A 22,732-nucleotide genomic window follows, 5' to 3' on the forward strand; every position below is an offset into this window, starting at 1 on the left:
ATTAAAGGTCAATAAATAAAGCGTGAAAAAAAAAGCACACCAAATCAATAGCCGATTAAAAAAAGATACTTTATATATCTAAGAATTAAATTAATCAAACTCACGTGACAAAATTGAAAAAGTTTACAATAGCAGCCTAATAAGAAAGGCTCTACTACCAGCTTGAAGCCCAATGGAGCCCAACAAAGCCCAAAAGGCCAATACAAAACTCTAAGTGAGCTGCCCAATAAGAAAGAAGCCCATTAATAAGTTAAACGAAGGACCCAAATGTTACCAATTCCGGAATTTTCCTGTTTAGGCGCTATCCCTTATTCTTTCTTTTCCATCTTAGCCCATTAAAAAGAGAAGAACTGAGAGCCACATTTTTACGTAACCGCAAACAAAATACTAAAACATTACAATATCTAACATTAATCAATAAATTTAAAATTAAAATCATGGGTAAACATTTCCCTTTTCTTATAGGTAAAAAGATAAAATTTCCCTATCCCCAACTGAAATTCTACAAAAATTAAGAAACAAAAATAAAAATAAAAATAAAAAAAAAGATGTAAATCCCCAAACAACAGCCGTTGATTGAAATCTCTCAAAGGTAGAGCCCACCGTTTTTTTGCCCTAACTCAACCTTAACCCTAATTTCCCACAAAAAGAAATTGATTTTTAGGATTTTGAATCAATAGAGACGGAATTACCCTCATATAAAGACAAAAATACCGAAAACAGCCTTGGTTTTTTTTAATTTACTAGTATGGTAGTAAGTAATAAAAAAAATGTTAAATAGTGCCCTAATCTTTGAGATGGGTAATCAACGGTCTATAGCCGGTAAACCCATGGAGTGGTGACCGGTTAAAACAAATTATAGTGCCCCATAACCCAACTTTTTTCTTTTTCCTTTCAGGAAGTGTCTTTGTATTTTGTATATATCATATCACATTCTTAAAAACTCTTTCTCTCTCTCTCTCTTTCTTTTTTTTTTTCTTTTTTTTTTTTTTTTTCCTTTTTTCTCTTTCAAAGTTTTAATTCTTTTTTGTTTTTAAAATTTTGCATTCTCAAATTCTCAAAGCATTTTTCATCTTTCTGTGTGGCGTTTTGGGCTGTTCGGTTTCCGGAGAGAAAAGAAAAAGAAAAAAAAAGGGGAAAAAGGAGAGAAAAACCTAAAATAGGGAGAAGAACATAAGAAGAAGTTGAATTTTGGTTTTTTCATTTGGGTATTCTTTGTGAGGAAGGTCGTGTTTGAGAAGAGAAGAGAAGAGAATCACATATTCCTTCTATACTTTCCTCCTTATTCATCTTCATTTTATCCCTTTCCCTCCTTCTTCTTCTTCTCCTTCTTCTTCTTCTTCTTCTTCCTTCGACTTGTTTAAGCTTCAAACTTTCTGCTAATTTCTTCACTTCACGATCTTTTACCTCACACCCTTTAATGTGTAATTTCTCTTCTTTCCCTTTTTAATGTTTGTTGTTGTTTTGTTTTTCCTTTCTGAATCATCTTTGTAACACTCGCTTGTTTTGTTTGTTTGTGTGTGTGGGGTGTGTTTTTCTCAGGATTTTGGATATTCGGAGGTGATCTGAGCAGAGGTTTGGATGGAAATTTTTGTTTTTGTTTTTGATTTTTTGTAGTTTTACTAAATTTTTAGTATTTTAGATCTGCTTTTATATTGTTACTCTTGTTGAATGAGCGACTTCTTGTGTAGGAATTTGGATTCTAATCTGAGTTTGAAGCATGATTTTCTGTTGAAGACGGTGGAGTTTTCTTTTTGTTGGAGATGAAGAGGTCTAGAGACGACGTTTACATGGGTTCTCAACTTAAACGTCCTGCGATTTCTACTCGTGCAGAAGCGTAAACCTCATCGTCCTTCTGTATTTTCCCTTATTATAGTTATTATTATTATTATTTTTGTTTAATTTTAGTTAACTATGCTTGCTACCTTCTCGTTCTTAATTACTCAAGTTTCTGTTTTGAACATGGAGATCAAACTTCTGAATCACCTTTCCGTTTGCTAATTTTGCTATGGTTAGAAATTTTATTTTTGAATTCGGATGAAATATAGACTTTTTATTTATTTATTTTATGAAGAGAAGATTTCACGATTTTCTTTGTTTTCGTTTTCGTAATTATAATGAGTATTCAGGGTTTTCGAAGAGTTTGAAAGTATTTCTTTCTTTGTTCAACTCGCTAAGATAAAGATCTTTTCTCTGCTCGTGTTAAGTATTTACTTTTGTTGGCTTTGTAGTTAATTGTAAAGTTCAATGCTTTCTGTGAATACGAGTGAGAGTGTCTGAATCCTGCTTCCGAATGTCTATTCGGACACTCAAATTTTTGCATGATGCACTGATAATCAGTGCCGTAGAGCCTTTGATTTTGTGTGACTTCATTATAGAAGCACTTATTTGTGTAATTTGTCTTGTAAAATGAAGATCTACACAACCCCAAATGGCGGGAGCAGGAAGTACCCAGAAATTAACCACTAATGACGCCCTAGTATATCTCAAGAGAGTGAAGGACATATTTCAAGACAAGAGACAACAGTATGAAGACTTCCTTGAAGTTATGAAAGATTTCAAGGCCCAAAGGTTTCTTATAGTCTATGCCTCATTAGCTCTTTCCTACCCTCTTGTCTTTGACTTCTTTACAAGGAGCACAGTTTTCTCCTTGGGGGAAGGGCATTTGTGAGTGGGAGTAATTTGTTGATTTTTACTTTTTATTTGATTGTAGAATTGATACTGCGGGAGTCATTGCAAGAGTAAAAGATTTGTTTAAAGGCCATCGAGATCTCATTTTGGGCTTCAATACGTTCTTGCCCAAAGGATATGAGATCACTCTCCCCCTGGAGGATGATCAACCTACACAAAAGAAACCTGTTGAGTTTGAAGAAGCTATCAATTTTGTGAACAAGATAAAGGTTGAAAATCTTGCACAACCATGTAATATGTTTGCTTTTTATGAATTACAACTAATTTTGTTTCTTTTGATGCATGCAGACACGTTTCCAAGGCGATGATCATGTTTATAAATCATTTTTAGACATTTTAAATATGTACAGAAAGGAAAACAAGTCCATCACTGAGGTCTACCAGGAGGTCTGTGTGTTGCTTTTTCATTGGTTGTGGCAATGCTGGTTGTTGTGTGCTTCTTTCTCGGGAACTTTTGTAAATCAAAGTTGTGGATTTGATGTTAATGGTTTTTGTTGGCGACTTTTCACAGGTTGCTGCACTTTTTCAAGAACACCCGGACCTGCTTGTTGAATTCACTCATTTTCTTCCAGATTCTTCAGCCACAGGATCTGTTCACTACAGCTCTGGAAGGGGTTTAATGCTTCGTGATAGACATTCTGCCATGCCCAGTATGCGGCAAATGCAAGTTGATCGGGTTTGAAACTTCTCCCTCTTTACAATATTAAATACATGCTTTCTAAATTAAAATTTGGGCAACTGTTGTAGTAACATAAATTTGCATGTTACATCTCCAGAAAGACCGTACTATTGCGTCCCATGCCGAACGTGACCTTAGTGTTGACCGTCCGGAACCAGACCATGATAGGGCCCTAATGAAACTGGACAAAGATCAACGTAGGCGTGGTGATAAGGAAAAGGAAAGAAGAGATGATAGAGAGAGGAGAGAACATGATCGGGATAGGGTTGACCGAGATTACGAGCATGATGGAAGGAGGGACTTTAACATGCATCGGTTTCCCCACAAGAGGAAATCTGCACGTAGGATTGATGACTCATCTGCAGAGCAATTGCATCCTGGTGGAGAAGGCGATGAAAACTTTGGCGTACATACCATCTCTTCTTATGATGAAAAAAATTCTGCAAAGAGTGAGTATTGTAATTTCGTTGATAACTGTAATCATAACTAGACCAATGATTAAATTTCCATTCTCAATAAAATCTGACTCTTATTTCAGTTATGGTAGTTCAATATGTTGGATATTCTTTCTGAATAATTTAGTGACAATAAAATTTCCTTCTGTTATTATCCCTCATTCCAACTACTTTCTTGTTTGTTTATTAATTTATTCTACTCTGGCAGGTTTATACAGTCAGGAGTTTGCTTTCTGTGAAAGAGTTAAAGAAAAGTTGCGGAATGCTGAAGATTACCAAGAATTTTTGAAATGTCTCCATATCTATAGCAAGGAGATAATTACCAGAGCAGAACTTCAATGTTTGGTATGTATACCTTTTTTTACATCCCTCGCGCTCTCTCCCCATATAATGTTGTATGGTTTTGCAATTGCGGATCACCATGCAGAAGATATAAAATTTCTTGATGAATAATAAAAAATTTGAAATTTGCTTGACTAGAGTACGCTATTTAGAAGCAACAGATTAAGTGAGAGACCATTTGTTCTCCCAGCCTCTGGACGGCTCCTAAAAGAACTTAATATTCTCTCTTCACTGTTATAATTGAGATTTTCTTATGTGCTCATTCGATGACCTTTTGGCTGCTTCTCGAAACTGAAACTATCCAAAAAGTTATTAATGTGTTACATCTTCCTTGAGACTGTTATCCTTGACCCATGGTATCTCTAAGCCACGAGGCATGCAAACATCTTGAGGAGCCAGACTTGCAGTTGAAAAAAGCATGATCCTGGTCTTCCCTATTTTGGTGGTACAGAATGAGCCAATTTTGATAACGAAGGACTAATCAAGGAATATTCGTTGGGTCACTTCTCTTGTTTTAATTCCTTTACGAGTTGATAGTAACAAAAAAAATAAAATAAAATAAAAAATCACCTTCTTTGGAGTCTTGGGTTTCTATAATGCCTTGGTATACTTAACTGTAATTAACCTTCTAATTCAACAATTGTAGTTAAAGACATTTTTAGGTGATCTGGTGAATAGTTTTTTTATTATTTTTTTTTCTTTTGGCATTTTCCATCTTGGGCCTTGAAAGTTTCACATGTTAGGAATTCAAGTGCTCGGTCTACTTTCATGGTTATTGCTGTAAGGTTGATCATTTCTTAGATTTCATAATTGTAGGAGGAAAATAATTTTTATATATATGGTGAGGCGGGATGTCTGAAAGAGAGAATTTCACGTAGAATGTAGCTCCTCATCTCAAGATGGGTCGTAACTGTGCTAAAGCATATAAAAAGATTCCCCGACTATGCTTTGTCCTAATAATGTTTTTCCTAAGCAAGAGCTTTAAATTTGTGTCACATTGTCTTTCTTTCACTTGTCAGATGGGTGATTTACTTGGAAGGTATTCTGATCTTATGGATGGTTTCAATGAATTTTTGTCACGATGCGAGAGGAATGGTAAATATTTAGAGTTTGTTCTTATTATGATGGTTTTATATTTGTACTGTTCAACATTATTGCTGATCAAGTACTGTTTTGTAGATGGATTTCTTGCTGGTGTAATGAGTAGAAGTAAGCATGCCTTTTCTTTCCTCCTTTCCATAACTTAATAGCGGGAAGGCTGAATCTTTCGCTCTTCTTAATGATCGTGATTGTAAATTTGTTTACTAATTTTGTTAAAATTCATTACAGAGTCATTGTGGAATGAAGGAAGTTTGCCTAGAACAGTACAAGTGGAGGATAGGGACAGGGATAGAGATCGTGAGCGTGAGAAAGAGGATATTTCTAAAGATAGAGATCGTGAAAATCGAGAAAGAGATAGACTTGAAAAGAATGCTGCATTTGGAAGTAAAGATATTGTAGGTCACAGGATGTCTGTATTTTCTACCAAAGACAAGTATTTGGCAAAGCCAATAAATGAACTTGATCTATCGAACTGTGAACGTTGCACTCCCAGCTACCGCCTTCTGCCCAAAAATGTAATCACTTCTCATAAGGTTTCAATGAGCGTCTTGTAGGATATTGTTGACTTTTTTTTTTTAACTGATGTCAAGAGTCCTTGTTCTGTCAGTATCCAATACCTTCGGCCAGCCAAAGAACAGATCTTGGTGATCAAGTGTTGAATGATCACTGGGTATCTGTCACTTCTGGAAGTGAGGATTACTCCTTTAAACATATGCGCAAAAACCAGTACGAAGAGAGCCTTTTCCGATGCGAAGACGACAGGTCAGAGATCACCTGTGTTACATACTTTTGTTATATTTATCTTTTGTTATTCAATTTTTAAGGTGACACTCAAATCTAGTTCGTACTTTTGAGCCTGTTAACAGTCCTATTAAGTGTCCTCTCTACATTACCTAGCCATGTATAGCTTAAAATGTCGTTGCAATTTAAAGATTTGTGGTTTATATCCTTGTGTTTTGTACTAATGTTTGTAGGTTTGAACTCGACATGTTGCTGGAGTCTGTGAATGTGACTACTAAGCGTGTTGAAGAACTCCTTGAAAAGATCAACAACAATGTGATCAAAGCAGACTGTCCAATCACAATTGAGGATCACCTTACTGGTGAGTGGTCACTAACTGCGTAATTTTTATCTAGCTGTACTTTTTGGAGGTTTTTTATCTCATTTTTCTCCATTTTCTCTTTCCTTCATGGGGGTACTCTTGTCCTTCCTGTAGCTCTAAATCTGAGGTGCATCGAACGGTTATACGGTGACCATGGGCTTGATGTTATGGATGTGTTGAGGAAGAACGCACCTCTTGCTCTTCCAGTTATTTTGACCCGATTGAAGCAGAAACAGGAAGAATGGGCGCGGTGTCGTTATGACTTCAATAAAGTTTGGGCTGAAATATATGCCAAAAACTATCATAAGTCACTTGATCATCGTAGCTTCTACTTCAAGCAACAAGACACAAAAAGTTTGAGCACTAAAGGTGACTTATGACATTGATATTGCATCATCTGTCCCCTTTGTGGAGCTAATTAATCTCTGATGTTACACGTTCGCTTTTGGGATCATAAATGTGCAATTATATTCCCTTTTATATTTTATTCAGATATTTAGATGATACAACGTTGTTGATTGGTTGGGGGCATGTCTTAACATTTTGTTTGTCTTTTGCTTTTTCTGTCCTCTAATGCAATCGACCACCTTATGGTACTTATATAGGCCAGATTCATCTCTTTTTTTTTGGGTACTGTATTAATAAAAATAAGCTATGCCATGTTTTACTTTTACTTAAATTATTTGTCTCTCTATTATTTGGAGATAAAGTCAAGGGAAGTAGATAGCACCCAAAACTCATTATGTTGATTGTTATCTGACCATAACTGCACTTCAGAGATGCTGAATTTTATGGTGTTTCTCATTTGTTTTTTTTCCCCGTTTTACAGCCTTGTTGGCAGAGATCAAAGAGATCAGTGAGAAGAAGCGGAAGGAAGATGATGTTTTGCTTGCTATTGCTGCTGGAAATAGACGACCCATAATTCCGAATTTGGAATTTGAGTATCCAGATCCTGAGCTTCATGAAGATTTATATCAGCTAATCAAATATTCCTGTGGAGAAATTTGCTCAACAGAACAATTAGATAAGGTTATGAAGGTATGGACAACCTTTTTGGAGCCCATGCTTGGTGTCCCTTCCCGACCTCATGGAGCCGAGGACACTGAAGATGTTATTAAGGCAAAGATCCATCCTACCAAGAGTGCCACTGTGGTAGAGAGTGATGGAAGTCCTGGTGGGGGTGCTACTATGATGCACCCAAAACAATTGAATTCTTCTAGAAATGGTGATGAAAGCATTCCACCTGAACAATCAAGTTCTTGCAGGACTTGGCCCCTGAATGGGGACAATGGAGTCAAAGAAGATAGTTTCCATGATGCGGATCGTACAGTACGGAAGGGAGATCCTTTCTGCAGTATTTCCCAACACCCTAAAATTCAGGATAATGCACCTGTGAATGATGAATTGTCTGGAGTAAGTAAACAAGACAATTCTACTGAATGCTTTGTCAATTCAAATGTATCCCTTGCAACTGCAGCCGAGCAAAATAATGGGAAGACTAACATAGAAAATACATCAGGTTGCTAAACTTGGTTTCACGATTGTATTTTCCATTTCCTCTTTTCTACTGTTTGATCTTTCTTTCGTGCAAGATTTTTCATTCTGACAGGCACTTTTGTTGTTTTGTACAAGGATTGAGCACTACTCCTTCACGACTTGGAAATGGTGCTGTTGAGAGTGGAATTGAGTTACCTTCCTCAGAGGTATGAACCTTTCCCATTGGAGGAGTCCATTGTCTAGAATATACACATATCCTCTAACAAATAATTTATGGCATTGGATGAAATTTGTGAATTTTTTTGGTGTGATATGAAACTGAAAATTATATTCCTATCGACTTGACAACTTAAGGGAAAGAGATAAATAGAAGGCAAGAGATAGAGAGAACTTCGCCCTGACCAAATGAAAGAATTCACGAAAAAGCCTCACAAAAGGGGCGACTATAACACTATAAAACTTGGTGACTTGAACACCAAGAAGCCAAGTGTGGCATAGTATAAACAAAGGAATTATCCTGACTTCTTCTACCTTCAAAGACATCTGATACATCACGGTCCACAAAGATGGGTGATGCCTCTTGAAGGATTATGTGGATGATAAAGAAACCATTTGCCTCCATATTAGACAGATTTTATTGGTCTTAGGTTTGATTGCATTCCATTTGTTAAAGACTTGCTAATGTAGTTATCGATATGTTGAGCATCAGTAAAGAAGTTTATGGTGGTTCAAATTCATGAGGGAGTAGATGAGAAAGAAACTGGGGCTGAACTCATGAAAGAAAACAAAAGTTGAAATGTCAGATAATAAAGTTGAGGGAATCGATAAAGAAAAACAGTGGAGTAAGTATCCTGGCTTAGTTTTTGTGAAGTCTGCATGGGTGCAGATTGTGGAATTGTGATCGATGTGATTTTGACTGAACAGAGATTTGAAGTTGTTTTTGGTTAGGTGTTTGGCACCTGTTGCATCTTGCCATTTATTATGGAAGCTGATATTGATTTTCTAAAGATCAACAAATAGGCAATGATAGTAATTGTTCCACCCATGTATAGATTGGTGTCTGCTCATTGCATGAATCTAGGTTATATTACTGGTTGTAGTTTCTGCATTATGAGTTTGAATTGATTAAAAAAACTGAGTTGAATAATGATATTGTTTCATGATGGATCTGAACTTTTTATAGGTTGGTGGCCCTACGAGACAAATTCTAACTGCAAATGGTGCAGTCACAGATGGCACAAAAGGCCATAGATACGCTGAAGAGCCTGCCAGACATTTGAAGATAGAAAGGGAAGAAGGGGAATTATCTCCAAACGGAGATTTTGAAGAAGATAACTTTGCCAATTACGATGGGGAGCTGAAAGCTCTGCCGAAAAAGGAAGGTGTTGCTGGCAGGCAATATCCAAGCAACCGAGGTGAGGAAGAATTATGTTGCAGAGAGGCTGGTGGAGAAAATGATGCTGATGCTGATGATGAAGGGGAGGAAAGTGCACAAAGGTCATCAGAGGATAGTGAAAATGCCTCTGAGAATGGTGACGTTTCTGCGAGTGATTCTGGTGATGGAGAGGATTGTTCTCGTGAAGATCACGAGGATGGAGAACATGATGATAATAAGGCTGAGAGTGAAGGTGAGGCAGAAGGGATGGCCGATGCCCATGATGTAGAAGGAGATGGAACATCTATACCATTCTCTGAGCGCTTTCTATTGACTGTAAAGCCTCTTGCCAAGCATGTTCCTCCTGTGTTGCATGAAGAAGGAAAGGAGTCTCATGTATTTTATGGAAATGACTCTTTTTATGTGCTTTTTAGGCTTCACCAAGTAAGGTTCATTATAGGAGTACACTTGTAAAGATAGTTCCATTAAAGAGTTATTTTCCATGTTCTTTTTTTTTCTTTGAGCTAATATTTTCTTTATTCCACGTTCTCAGACGCTGTATGAGAGAATACAATCTGCAAAGATCAACTCTTCATCCTCAGAGAGGAAATGGAGGGCCTCAAATGATACAACCCCCACGGATCTTTATGCCAGGTATCACACTTTCTAGGTTCTTGGCCTTTTCCCCAGTACCTATATAATGGTCAATGCAATATTAGTTAAGATATTCTTTTTTGTGGGCTAGGTTCATGAATGCACTTTATAGTCTACTGGACGGTTCCTCTGATAACACAAAGTTTGAAGATGATTGCCGAGCTACTATTGGAACCCAGTCATATGTTCTGTTCACATTAGACAAACTAATTTATAAAATTGTCAAACAGGTATGTACCTTGACACTTTTGTATATGTTGTACTTTTGTATAAGAATACCTTGACACTTTCATGTTGGATAAACTTATCAATCCACGTGTGCAATGTGCCAGCTTCAAACAGTTGCCTCAGATGAGATGGACAACAAACTTCTCCAACTATATGCGTATGAGAAGTCGAGAAAAGTGGGAAGATTTGTTGATGCAGTTTATCATGAAAATGCTCGTGTACTTCTTCATGATGATAATATCTATCGCATAGAACGAGTATGCTTTAGTGCATTTGTCTTGTTACGTTCATTATCATGGTAGCCAAACTTGAACTTGGTATTTAATTGTTGAAACTGATCGTTAAATCTATCTTGCAGTCATCAACTCCTACTCATCTTTCGATTCAGCTTATGGACTATGGCTACGATAAGCCTGAAGTAACGGCTGTTTCCATGGACCCCATTTTTTCGTCTTATCTGCATAATGACTTCTTCTCAGTTCTCCCCGAGAAAAAAGTGAAGTCAGGGATCTTCTTGAAGAGGTATTAAGATTGTTGAAGCATAGCAATTCAATTTTCCTCAGTTAGTTTGCCTTGTCATCAAATCCCATGGTTCTTACAGAAACAAACGTAAATATGCCTGTGGCGATGAGAATTCTGCTGCATGCCATGCTTTGGAAGGGCTTAAAATTGTTAATGGTCTGGAGTGTAAAATTGCATGCAGTTCGTCAAAGGTAATTGTTACTTTGAAGTTTCTTTCTAACTGTATCCGTGGACCATACATTTGCATGCATTGTATATAAGAAACAATATATTAGATAACAACTTTGGGTACGTAACACGATGCCAACTTTTGCTGATCCATTTGCTTTTGTTGGTATAGGTTTCGTACGTTTTAGATACAGAAGACTTTTTATTTCGTAGAAATAGCAAAAGGAAACGTTTGCATGGAAATAGCTCATGCCACAACCAGTCAAGGTCTTCTAGTGGCGATTCAAGTAGGAGGGTAAAGAAGTTCCACAAGCTACTTGAGAACTCATGATACACCAAACCATCAAGAAGTTGAGTTTTGAAGTAAATATGGTAAGCCTAAGTCTTTAGCAACCATAGCTTTTAACAATGTCATAATACCTGCATCAGGATTTATTCGAAAAATTAGAATTTAACTAATATCATCACAATTTGGCAAGTTGTATATTGTCTAATATGAAACGGAAGTATCGGATAATGTATGTGTTTGTTTTGTACAGTAACTTTTAACGGAGGCACTGGGAACCTGAAAAATGCGAAGGTTGGGGCAATAGTGAAGCGGGTATTTTGCATTACCTTTACTCTATTAGTGTATTCTTATTTATATCTGAGCCTCACCATGAAAATAAGGCATTGGGAGGAGATATAGGGGTCGATGGTTATTGCATTTACTTGAGTTTAGTGGCTCACACTGAGCCACATTTCTGTAAATAGGGTAAATTTTTATGATGTAAAGATTGTACTTCTTGGGTACACGATCATCTCTCTTTATTTTTCCTGCTCTTCTCAAATAGGAAAAAAAAAACATCTCCAAAAGTTTCATCAAATCCCTAAGCTTTCTTAATTATTTCTTTTATTTATTATAGTCATTGTAGTTTTTGTACTTCCTTTTCAATTATAAGAGTTACCAAAATAAACCCATATCCTACTTTGTCTTCTTCTTCCTCCTCCATTTGAGTTTCTCCTTAAGTAACCTGCAAGTTTCAGTTTTCATCCATGGAACCTATACCTCATAATTCAAATGAGTTATGTTGAATATTTGTAATAATCTCTAAATTGGAAGACTTTGTTGTACCCAAATGTTGTCATTGTAGAGTCAGGCAAGTTGTTTCCACATCATAGACTTGTGGATATAAATGAAAAAGTAATGGTAGACTTTTTTTTAATACAATTGCAAATGTTAACAAAATAATAAATGAAATAAGTTTGAGAATAAAGATGCACTTACTAAAACTATATGCTTCCTATTTAAAAAAAAAACTAAAAAATGAAAAAAAAAAAAAGCCAAAGAAAATTTTATATGTCAAATCAAATTGTATTTGACTAATAAAATGTTAATTGTAATACTCTCGTCATTAAACATGTACTAAAAAGATTAATTTATGGACACAAATCTTTTTATCTTCTGTGGTTTTAGTTTTCATTTAAACGGTATGTTTTTAGATTTCATTTACTTTTGGTGTGTTAACTATCAATTGGCAATTTAACAATTATGATATGGGGTTTTTAATTTGTTTTTTTTTAAAGAAAATAATGTAATTATAATTAAAACAATTATGAAATTTTAACTTTCAATGTAAAAATTAATTCTATGATGTCTCTTTCTCTTTTTTTCTTTTTTAAAGAAAAAATAAATTCATTAACGAAGAATTAAATAGGATAAAGTAGAGGAAACAATAAATAATTACATCCAATCCCAACTTATTACAAGAGGAGGACATAATACAACACTTGTCCGACTTAGAAACGCAGAAATTTAATCAACTATACTCTTAATTTCAATAATGAATCAAATTAACTACTTCTTTAGCATCAACAAAAGGGTAAAAAAGAGATCAAAAGAAAATAAGAGAAAAAGTTAAAAGTTGTTGATGATAACTCAAGCTTCTAATTACTTAGATACTTTTATATCTTTCCAAACTATTCGATTTGTGTTGTAGATTCTAAAATTTCAAACTTAAAAAGAATATATGTATTTCCTTTTTCAAATAGAATAAAAATAAGAAAAGAAAAGAAGGCCAAATTTAAGTTTCTAGAGAAAGACACATCGATTTAGCGACTCATCACTTCTTGAACAGCCAACTTTCTTTCTTTTTCCTTTTTCCTTTTTCCAATTTTTACATTACTATTTATCCTTCACATATTTTTAATATTCCCGCCTCCTGCCCGTCACCGCCACGACCCTACGCTCACTCTACCACCGTCGGCATGTCTTATTCTCCTATTTCTTCTTCCTCCATTCTCAAACCTCTCTCTTCTTCTTTCCGTTTCCTTTCATCTGCCGCCCATGACTCCGCCCACCTCACAATCCAAACTTCCATTCCCTTCACCGCTCACAAATGCGAGCCACCATCGCGTTCCGTGGACACCAGTCCCAACGAGTTACTTGCTTTCTTTCGGGAAATGGCACTTATGCGACGCATGGAAATCGCCGCCGACTCGCTTTATAAAGCCAAATTGATTCGAGGATTCTGCCATCTCTACGACGGTCAGGAAGCAGTGGCTGTTGGAATGGAGGCTGCAATCACCAAGAAGGACGCCATTATCACTGCTTATCGGGATCACTGCACCTTCCTCGGCCGTGGGGGAACGCTTCTGGAGGCATTCGCCGAACTCATGGGCCGTCAAGTTGGGTGCTCTAAAGGAAAAGGGGGTTCGATGCATTTCTATAAGAAGGACGCTGTGTTCTATGGCGGGCATGGAATAGTGGGGGCTCAAGTGCCCTTGGGATGTGGCTTGGCTTTTGCTCAGAAGTACTCGAAGGAGGGTACTGTGACCTTTGCTCTTTACGGCGACGGTGCGGCAAATCAGGGCCAGTTGTTCGAGGCGCTCAACATATCTGCTCTTTGGGACTTGCCGGTAATTTTGGTCTGTGAGAATAATCATTGTAAGTAATTGTTAGTTCTTGTCAGTATAATCAGTATTTGTGCTTCTATAATCTGCTATAACAATTGATACTGTATAAATGCTTCTTAGCATTGCAATATGCAATATGAAACATGAAATTGGGTTAGTTTATATCTATATAATGTGTTGTAATGTCTTGATTATCTAGCGTTTCAAACGATCCAGTACAAGCATATTTATGTTATTTTACGTTTTTGACCATAGGTTCTATTGAAGTGTGTTATGTATTACTCTGTTATTTTGATCTTATAGTAAACTGTTCTTACATATGGAAGTAGCTAACACATTAGTGAACCTCTTAAATCTCTATGTTAATTTTCTATTGCTTCATGTTTTCTGATTTCTTCCTTTGTTAATACCGTAACAGAATGAACAAACATAATGATCAGTGAGCTAATATTAATTGTCTTTTGTTGATGCAGATGGTATGGGAACTGCAGAGTGGAGAGCAGCCAAGAGTTCAGCCTATTATAAGCGTGGTGACTATGTTCCTGGACTGAAGGTATCATTTTCATTTTAATTAGATGAGAATTGGGAGTTGTAGTTCCTAATGTTACAGATTTTCTACTATGTTTATGATCTTTCCTTTCTTTTCCCCTTATTAAATTATTCAACATCAATTGAATTAGTTGATTCGCTATTGTTCTTGAATCTGTTTTGTACTGTTGTTCAAACTTTAGCTAGTTTGATGTTTATATAGTTTCTTTAAACATGCAACTATTTCTTTTTTTTGTTATAGGTGGATGGCATGGATGCCCTTGCTGTCAAGCAAGCTTGTAAGTTTGCCAAGGAGCATGCGTTAAAGAATGGACCCATTGTAAGTTTATCTTCTTAGATTTAAGATTATTCTGTCTTAATGCATAACGAGCTTTACTGAACAAAACATGTGTATTGCATATGTTTTAAGTGTGTTCCCATGTAGGAATGTGTTGTTTTTTTTTCCACATTGATAGGAGTACGAGTATGCTTCTGGGTATTTCTAATTATATCGAGTGTTATTCCTATTTTGGCATTTCTAATTTCTGGAGTTTTAGCCCTACGAATAAAACACGTCACTGCCTAATAACTCTCTGTACTCCTGAACTGGCCATACTTCTGCCCCGAGTCAATGTTTTCTGGCTTTGTTTCACTTTATTTTAGAAGCAGTTTCTCCCTGTATAAAAACCTCACTTTATTTTCGAATTAAGCACTATAGGATTTCTCTGGTGATGATGTATAAAGCTTAGTATGTTGGACAATGCCTGCCTTTGTTTTCCATTTTCCTTCCACTTGGAATTTAGTTTATCTCTTTTGAATTTCGATTTCAGATTCTCGAGATGGACACCTACAGGTACCATGGTCATTCTATGTCTGATCCTGGAAGTACCTACCGCACACGTGATGAGATTAGCGGTGTGAGACAGGTCTGATCGGCTTCCGTAATGAATTCATCCCAGCTTCATAACTTCTTTGCTCTGATTTCTAAATAAATTTTCTGATTGATCAATCAGGAACGTGATCCAATTGAAAGGATTAGAAAATTGTTATTATCTCATGAGATAGCCACCGAAAAGGATCTGAAGGTATCTTTAAACTTCTCAGTGATACGTTGATGTTTTAAATTTAGTTCCAAAGAGGAAAAAAAAAAAGGATAGACTAAGGGAAAAAAAATCGTCTTTGTGTTATTTGATCATCAGGATATTGAGAAGGAAATGAGAAAAAAAGTAGATGAAGCCATTGCTCAAGCCAAGGTAACACATGCAATTATTATCTAGCAAACTTGTGAATTTCGAACAACTATATGGTTAACATCCTTAATCCATAGTAACCCTGCTTTCTTTATCGCTATTTCATTTGTGTTTCCAGGCAAGTCCAATGCCAGATGCGTCAGAACTTTTCACAAACGTGTACGTGAAAGGATTTGAAACTGAGGTAATGTGTTCCATCTCCCATCAACAGAGATAACGAGAAGGAAACCAATATCATTAGAATGTAATCTAAATACCCAGACGGTTTTTTCGTGTCTTTACAGGTGTTTGGAGCAGACCGAAAAGAAGTCAGGGGTGTTCTTCCATAAGTAAGACAAGAGTTAGCATTGTATAGACGACCTTTTCACACGAATGCAGTATACCAACGAAACCAAAACCTTATGGTGAAAAAATACAGAATAACAAACATGTTTTTCTTTTCCATGTTCATGGAAACCACTCTCTGGTTGTATATGATTTGGATCTTTTGAAATATAGGTTTGGTCCTTTTAAGGTTCCTGAATATCTAATAAAAGGAAGAAAAAATCCTGTATTAATACCTACCTTGTATCACTTATTCCTTAAGTTACATTACTTCACTTGTACATAATCAAAATAAAGTTTTTCATGGGGAGAATTGCCCAATCATTTTATTATGCATTACAATGGTTTTAATTTAATTTCTAAAGTTTCCTTTGAATTCTTCTCTTTTTTGGCATGTCATAATATGAATCTTTTACTTGATAACAAGAAATTTGGGAAATTGCCAAAAATAGCTTAAAAAAGGAGGGTTAAATGACTTTTGGGATAGTTTTTGAAAATAAAGAGTTTTAGGACAATTTATGTGTGAATGGACAAAAATGTCCTTCATTAAATTTCTCCTTCTCCTTCCCTTTCCCTTTCCCTTCTCTTCCACGTAAAAGCTTTCAACTTTCGCTTTCCCTTCTCTTTCGCGTAGAGTTGTTTCCTTTTCCATTCTCTTTTGTGTAGAACACCTGAAGTAAAAAAAAAAAAAAAAATCGCTCTGCTCCGATACTTTGCTCTGCTCTAGTGTCGTTCGAAGATACTCCGACCATTCGTCTCTTGTCGTTCGTTGATCCTCTAGTGCATTTCGTCGCTCCTTCTTTTCAAACCATTCAATCAACTTTGAGCGTTTTCTCTTATTTCGGTGAGTTTCATTTCTAACCCATTTTTAATTTATTTGTTGTAAATATTTGGTTTAGGTATTTGTTGCGAGTTTCATCCGTAAATGTCTGGTTTAGGCTATTTTGGAATGGAATTATTTGCTGTAAATTAGTTTAGTCAAAGTTTGGTTTAGGTTCTTAGAAAGTTCAATGGGTAGTGAAAAATGAATTGAAGTAAAAGATTTAGTTTGCAAGAGTGCACTTGCAAGGAGTTTCAAGCTAAGCAACTACCATGCTCACATGTCATTGCTGCAGCACGAGATCGCAATATAAATGTTTATAGATTATGTGTTAATTATTACACCAATGAATGTTTGTTGGCAGCATATGCGGAGGCCGTCTACCTAATTGTAAATCAGTCAGCTTGGAAGACAAGCGAAGACTATCTACATATGATTGTTTTACCTCCGAAAGTAGTCAAAAGAGTTGAAGTAAAGAAATAGGTCACAACAGATTAACGTGTACTAATACAATTTCATATACCGAGAAGTCCAGCATACAAATTTAAAAATTTCTCTACCAATGTACTAATTATTACACTAATTAATGAATGTTCCTTTTCTTTCAATTTGTTATTTATCTATCTGGATGTGTTTTCTTAATGATGTCTCCAAACATTCATACTTTATGTGCTTCTAGATAGATGAAGAAGACAAAAATAACAGCTGGCTTATTCATTTAGGAACACAAAAAACACAAACGTATTGACACAGATTTTAATTTGTTTAATATACAAACTGGTTTCACGATCGTTTAAATATAACTAAACGATCGTTTAAAATAACTAAACGATCGTTTAAAATAACTAAACGATCGTTTAGTTACGTTAAACGATCGTTTAATGTAACTAAAAGATCGTTTAACGTAACTAAACGATCGTTTAAAATAACTAAACGATCGTTTAATTGTATTAAACGATCGTTTATATATTTCACACGACTATTCGTTTAGTTTGTAATTCTTTAATTTATATATTTTTTAATTCTTTGCTACTCAACTGCTTTAATTTATATATTAAGCGATCGTTTATATGTAATCACACTAATGTAAAAGATCGTGCATATATCTTTAAGCGATCGTTTAGTAAAGTCTAAACGATTTTCTTAATAAACATAAAAAATATTAAGCGATCGTTTACCTACAAGTAGTTTTGCAAACAAATATGATATTTGAATGTCATCAATTGACCATTCATAAACTACGTTTATTCTAATTTATATAGCATCTATACTTGTGCATTATAGAGAAGAATCGATACATATTTTGCAACATACATGATATACAACTCCTACAAATCTCGCAACAAAGTTCAATACATAGGAGTGTTGGTCCATAATCGAAATGCCAATTGTTTTCTAAAGTAGGACATGTTTTCTTGATATAATGTATCTAAATCAAAACCAGCAGCTATGTACTCAAAATACTTAATGGTGAATACGCCACAATCACTATTATTTCGTTGTAGTGGAATGGAGTCGACAATGATAACTGGCCAAGGATGAGAAGGATTAATCTTGTACGCGGGTCCATCAGTCGATGTCGATGTCATAATTGAAGCCTGAACAAAAAGGAACAAATGAAATAATAATTGCATAAGAGACTGACTAAACATGTCATAACAGCATGGTGAAAGTTAAAATAAATAGTGAAAATTTGGAAGGTGCGAGATACATGTGAGATAAACCACAAGGGCCTAAGAGACTTAACAAACATCAATAGAATCACTCCAAATGGATTAACAGGGGTACCAATTTCATTTTGAAATAAATAGTGAAAGTTTGGAATGTGCGAGATGTGTGCGAGATACGCTCGAGATACATGCGAGATAAACCATGAGGGCCTAAGAGACTTACTAAACATCGATAGAATCACTCCAAATGGATTAGCAGGGGTACCAATTTCATTTCGAAATAAATAGTGAAAGTTTGGAATGTGCGAGATGTGTGCGAGATACGTGCGAGATAAACCGTGAAGGCCCAAGAGACTTACTAAACACCAATAGAATCACTCCAAATGGATTAGCAGGGGTACCAATTTCATTTCGAAATAAATAGTGAAAGTTTGGAATGTGCGAGATGTGTGCGAGATACGTGCGAGATAAACCATGAGGGCCTAAGAGACTTACTAAACATCAATAGAATCACTCCAAATGGATTAGCAGGGGTACCAATTTCATTTCGAAATAAATAGTAAAAGTTTGGAATGTGCGAGATGTGTGCGAGATACGTGCGAGATAAACCATGAAGGCCTAAGAGACTTACTAATTTCCAGCAAATAAGTCGATTCCAAAAAAGCCTAAACCAGATGGATGAAACTCACAACAAATACCTAAACCAAACATTTACAGCAAATAAATTAAAAATGGGTTAGAGATAAAACTCACTGAAATAAGAGAAAAGACTCAAAGTTGATTTAATGGTTCGAAAAGGAGAAGCAACGAAATGCAATGGAGGACCAATGAACGGCAAGTGATGAACGATCGAAGTATCTTCGAAGAGTAGAGTGTAGGAATAGAGCGGGAAATTTCAAAAGCCAACAAAAGACGATTTTTTTTTTTTACTTGAGGTGTTCTACGCGAAAGAGAAGGGAAAGAGAAACAACTATACGCGAAAGAGAAGGGAAAGCCAAAGCTGAAAGTTTTTACGTGGAAGAGAAAGGAAAGGGAAAGAGAAATTTAATGAAGGACATTTTTGTACATTCACACCTAAATTGTCCTAAAACCCTTTATTTTCAAAAACTATCCCAAAAGTCATTTAACCCTCCTTTTTTAAGTTATTTTTGGCAATTTCCCAAGAAATTTTAACTTGGGTTAAAATGTATGTGTAGGTTTTTTTCTTTAGAAAAATATGGCATTGGTATCTTCATGCATAATGGCATTTAAAACTTAGATATCTACCTGCTCTTAATGACTCTAATAATGAATTAAATGTCAAATCAATCTTAACTTTATGTAATTAAATATATCTGATCTTATTAATTAAATCTACCCACTTAATTATGGGTAAGCTGTACTCTTAGAGATTATAGATTGTACATCTCTTCTCTCTCTCATAATCTATCTTGATTATAAATTAAATTTAGATTCCAACTTTGAAAAATCTCAATGAGAGATTGAGAATTTAAACTAATTAATAAAAAATTGACATCGACATATCTTGAGTATTTAATAAAAAAGTATTTAATAAAAAGTACAAATCCTCCATATACCAATAGAAGCAAAACTCAAATCTTAAAGGATAAAATTAAAATAAATAAAGACCAAATATACAGCAGTGGAGTTCTTAAATACAGTAAACTAAACTAAAATATTAATTTTAGATTCTATCAATGATAGAAAAAAATAACATTTTATCACTTTCTACAAATACCACATTAGTATCTATCAATGTCTATTATTGATAGAATCTAAAATTTTATTAAATGTTGTAAATATTTTGTCGAATTTGCTATTTTTGTCAATTCCTCTATATAACATCTTGAAATTAAAGGTGGACGGTCGAAGATAAAGGGAGGATTGGTCAAAGTTTATTTGCAAAATAGATTTAAAGGCTTAAAACGGTTGATCAATGGTCGATTTATACTCTTTCATCCTTGAATTGATTTGAACATTTACTAAATCAATTACCGTCTATTCATGTCCGATTTGATAGAAAAATTAGAGTAGGCCGGAAGAATAAAAAATGTATTTTTGTTTTCCCTATAAACTATAAAGAAAAGTAGGGAAAAGAAAAGGATAGAATGGTTGAGGGGCGGTGGGTTCACGAGGCGATATCCGCTCTATCAACTTCACATAAAATCCCCCTCTTGTGAGTGTTTGTGACTCTAAACCCATAAAAATTAAATTTCCCTTTCAAATTTGAACTTTTCTTTCATTTAATTTTCAACGTGCCCTCTCCCCAATTCCCCCAATTCCCCCATCCCTTTCATTACCTTTTCTTTCTTCCCTCTCTCATTTTTCATGCTATCATTTCTTTTTTTTACTTTTTCTTTATATCGTATCATTTTCTTCTCCATTTTCCAATATATATATATATTACTTATACCTTCCTTTTTGCTTTATTAATCAACAATTAAACATGTTTCTCTTTTTATCTCGATTTCAATTTTAGTAAAATTTTTAAATTTACTATTTAAGTATGACTTAAACCAATACAGTGATTCAAATTTTCATTTCATAATATCTACGGCACCACTTCATTTCATATTTCAATCTCCTTCTAGATTTTAGAGAATTTTCGTTACGAAACTATTTTCGAAAAAGTATATAAAAGTTTACATGTAATATTCTAATCTTTCCAAGTACAAAGTTACTTTTTTAAAAAATAGCAAAGTTTAGATTTTTTTTTAATTTAACATATTTTAACTAAATTTTTAGGTAGATTGCATGTTTGACTTGTTTAACTCTTATCTATCGTATAATTCTTTATTGGGATGAATTTTAAGATTAAAAATATATTATTCATCCTACCGAATCTTGATCTCGTCTTCAATCACAACTTCATGAATAAGTTTGATATGGTCTTTTTATCTTATTTTATCTTTACCAAACAAAAAAAAGAAAAAGTCCAAATCAACCTTCTCTTAAAACTTTTAATAAATTTCTAGTGCAACAAAAAGAATAAACACTATATATCATCCAAATATTTAAAATGAAAAGCTAATTAAAGATTTGAAATTATCTCAACTTGAAGACTGGAGGAAGACATCGAACACATATTACAAACTACAGTTGATTAATAATTCAACACAATTTAACCTAAAATTACAATCAAATTTATAGTATAATCGGTATGATCAACTATTAAGGACATCAAATTGTTAATTATATTTTTACTTAATAATAAATCTATTGTATTTATCATTTTAAAATTTATCGATTTTTAAGAAGGCATTAAGTGAATATATTTTTGCCTTTTTGATATGAACTATGACGTGACATTGGGATCTTCATTGAAAATCTATTAAATTCTTTCCCTTGCGTGTCTGTGTATGTATGTTTTTTTCAAATAAATTCATTCCATCAAAAACAAAAACAATACCTCCATCAAAAACAAAAGAAACCCATTTTGAAATCACTAAAAAAGAAATTCATTCCATAGCAAGCTATTGTTTTCATCCGTATAAGTCTTACGATTCATGTTTCTTTAAAAACTATAATATGACACTGAAATTTTGAGTAAAATGTTTATTATAAAGTCTTGCTTTTACGTTGTTTCAATTAGTTTAAAGATAAGTTAAATTTTAGCATATTTTGTGACCAACGTGCCACGCATGAATAAATAATTTAAAAACATATAAACTAAAAAGTAAATAAACACAATAGTATTATTCGATTGAGACTAAAATAATATTTGATTTTCTTTTAATAACGTTACAAAAGCGACATTAAAAAGTAGTGAAGGGAAGATAAAAATGGTTTCTGACTCTCAACAAACGCTTCTTATAAAATTACCGCCCATTTTTCTGTCGCACGTGCGTATCCGTATCGGACACCAAACTAAACTTCATCTAATTTCTCCCAATTTCTTTTACAAATTTTTATTTACGTTTTTAATTACAAAATTTTAACATTTAAAAAATAAACATAAAAATGTCTCACAAATGGATAAAAAAGTAGAAATGATTTTAACAAAAAAAAGAGGAAGAAAAGGCAAAATTAAAATATGGGGATATAAGTTGATAAGGAGGGCATGTGGGGGGAAGTTCCTTTGGTGGATGTGTGCCAGTTGTTTCAAACTTAAATTATGATGAAGAAAATGTATTTAATAGTATTTTCGAAATTTGAAGTTGGATGTGATGCGGCTAACGCATTAATAATATTTGGCCCAAGGGGGATGTTGTGTTGTGTTTACGTTCCAAATTTTCAAAAGAAAAATGTTTTAATGTAATATTAATGGATGAAAAAACAAATGGGCGTTGACAGACTGGCACACATGTCAGACTATATTTAACTCTTCTAATTCTTTTTTTTTTTAAAAAAAAAAATAACAATTCCAATAATTATATCAAACAACTTAACAAAATATAATAAAATATACCCAAATTGTATATTCTATCGATA

General features: G+C 34.4%; 2 protein-coding genes and 1 long non-coding RNA gene across 6 annotated transcripts; all 3 read left to right on the forward strand.

Moving 5' to 3' along the window:
* Positions 1-887: 887 nt before the first annotated feature.
* On the forward strand, positions 888-11,680 carry LOC103489052 (paired amphipathic helix protein Sin3-like 4). 4 transcript variants are annotated; one of them, XM_008448054.3, is made up of 25 exons: positions 888-1,424; positions 1,543-1,575; positions 1,692-1,837; positions 2,416-2,571; positions 2,714-2,900; positions 2,980-3,078; positions 3,203-3,367; positions 3,468-3,819; positions 4,034-4,170; positions 5,187-5,262; positions 5,347-5,376; positions 5,497-5,783; positions 5,876-6,030; positions 6,243-6,370; positions 6,485-6,739; positions 7,200-7,889; positions 8,003-8,073; positions 9,051-9,686; positions 9,796-9,896; positions 9,988-10,126; positions 10,229-10,381; positions 10,483-10,646; positions 10,726-10,837; positions 10,987-11,186; positions 11,354-11,680. In XM_008448054.3, exons 3-24 carry the CDS (start codon positions 1,764-1,766, stop codon positions 11,143-11,145), a joined length of 4,326 nt encoding a protein of 1,441 aa, XP_008446276.2. In that variant the 5' UTR covers positions 888-1,424; positions 1,543-1,575; positions 1,692-1,763; the 3' UTR covers positions 11,146-11,186; positions 11,354-11,680. The 4 variants fall into 4 exon arrangements, 3 of the variants coding, with proteins under 3 accessions (XP_008446276.2, XP_050947130.1, XP_008446277.2); XR_007824411.1 differs by lacking the exon at positions 10,726-10,837 and having other exon boundaries at positions 914-1,424; XM_051091173.1 differs by lacking the exon at positions 9,051-9,686 and having other exon boundaries at positions 914-1,424.
* Positions 11,681-12,868: 1,188 nt separating this feature from the next.
* On the forward strand, positions 12,869-16,135 carry LOC103489051 (pyruvate dehydrogenase E1 component subunit alpha, mitochondrial). The gene is made up of 8 exons (XM_008448053.3): positions 12,869-13,740; positions 14,183-14,262; positions 14,500-14,577; positions 15,068-15,163; positions 15,251-15,322; positions 15,437-15,490; positions 15,606-15,671; positions 15,772-16,135. Exons 1-8 carry the CDS (start codon positions 13,062-13,064, stop codon positions 15,814-15,816), a joined length of 1,170 nt encoding a protein of 389 aa, XP_008446275.2. The 5' UTR covers positions 12,869-13,061; the 3' UTR covers positions 15,817-16,135.
* Positions 16,136-16,506: 371 nt separating this feature from the next.
* Positions 16,507-17,239, forward strand: LOC127151451 (uncharacterized). Its single transcript, XR_007824414.1, has 2 exons — positions 16,507-16,655; positions 16,996-17,239. It is a non-coding gene; the product is annotated as an uncharacterized LOC127151451 (long non-coding RNA).
* The last annotated feature ends 5,493 nt before the right edge of the window (positions 17,240-22,732 follow it).

Source organism: Cucumis melo, chromosome 10, assembly GCF_025177605.1.
Source record: "Cucumis melo cultivar AY chromosome 10, USDA_Cmelo_AY_1.0, whole genome shotgun sequence".
NCBI classification, from domain to species: Eukaryota; Viridiplantae; Streptophyta; class Magnoliopsida; order Cucurbitales; family Cucurbitaceae; genus Cucumis; species Cucumis melo.

Excerpts from the sequence above, each read along its gene's own strand:
- LOC103489052 (XM_008448054.3), top strand. The coding sequence starts at position 1,764 with ATGAAGAGGTCTAGAGACGACGTTTACATGGGTTCTCAACTTAAACGT. Across the intron at positions 2,901-2,979 it reads ATTTTGTGAACAAGATAAAG|ACACGTTTCCAAGGCGATGA; the intron begins GTTGAAAATCTT and ends TGATGCATGCAG. Across the intron at positions 5,377-5,496 it reads TGCTGGTGTAATGAGTAGAA|AGTCATTGTGGAATGAAGGA; the intron begins GTAAGCATGCCT and ends AATTCATTACAG.
- LOC103489051 (XM_008448053.3), top strand. The coding sequence starts at position 13,062 with ATGTCTTATTCTCCTATTTCTTCTTCCTCCATTCTCAAACCTCTCTCT. Across the intron at positions 13,741-14,182 it reads GGTCTGTGAGAATAATCATT|ATGGTATGGGAACTGCAGAG; the intron begins GTAAGTAATTGT and ends TTGTTGATGCAG. Across the intron at positions 14,578-15,067 it reads CGTTAAAGAATGGACCCATT|ATTCTCGAGATGGACACCTA; the intron begins GTAAGTTTATCT and ends TTTCGATTTCAG.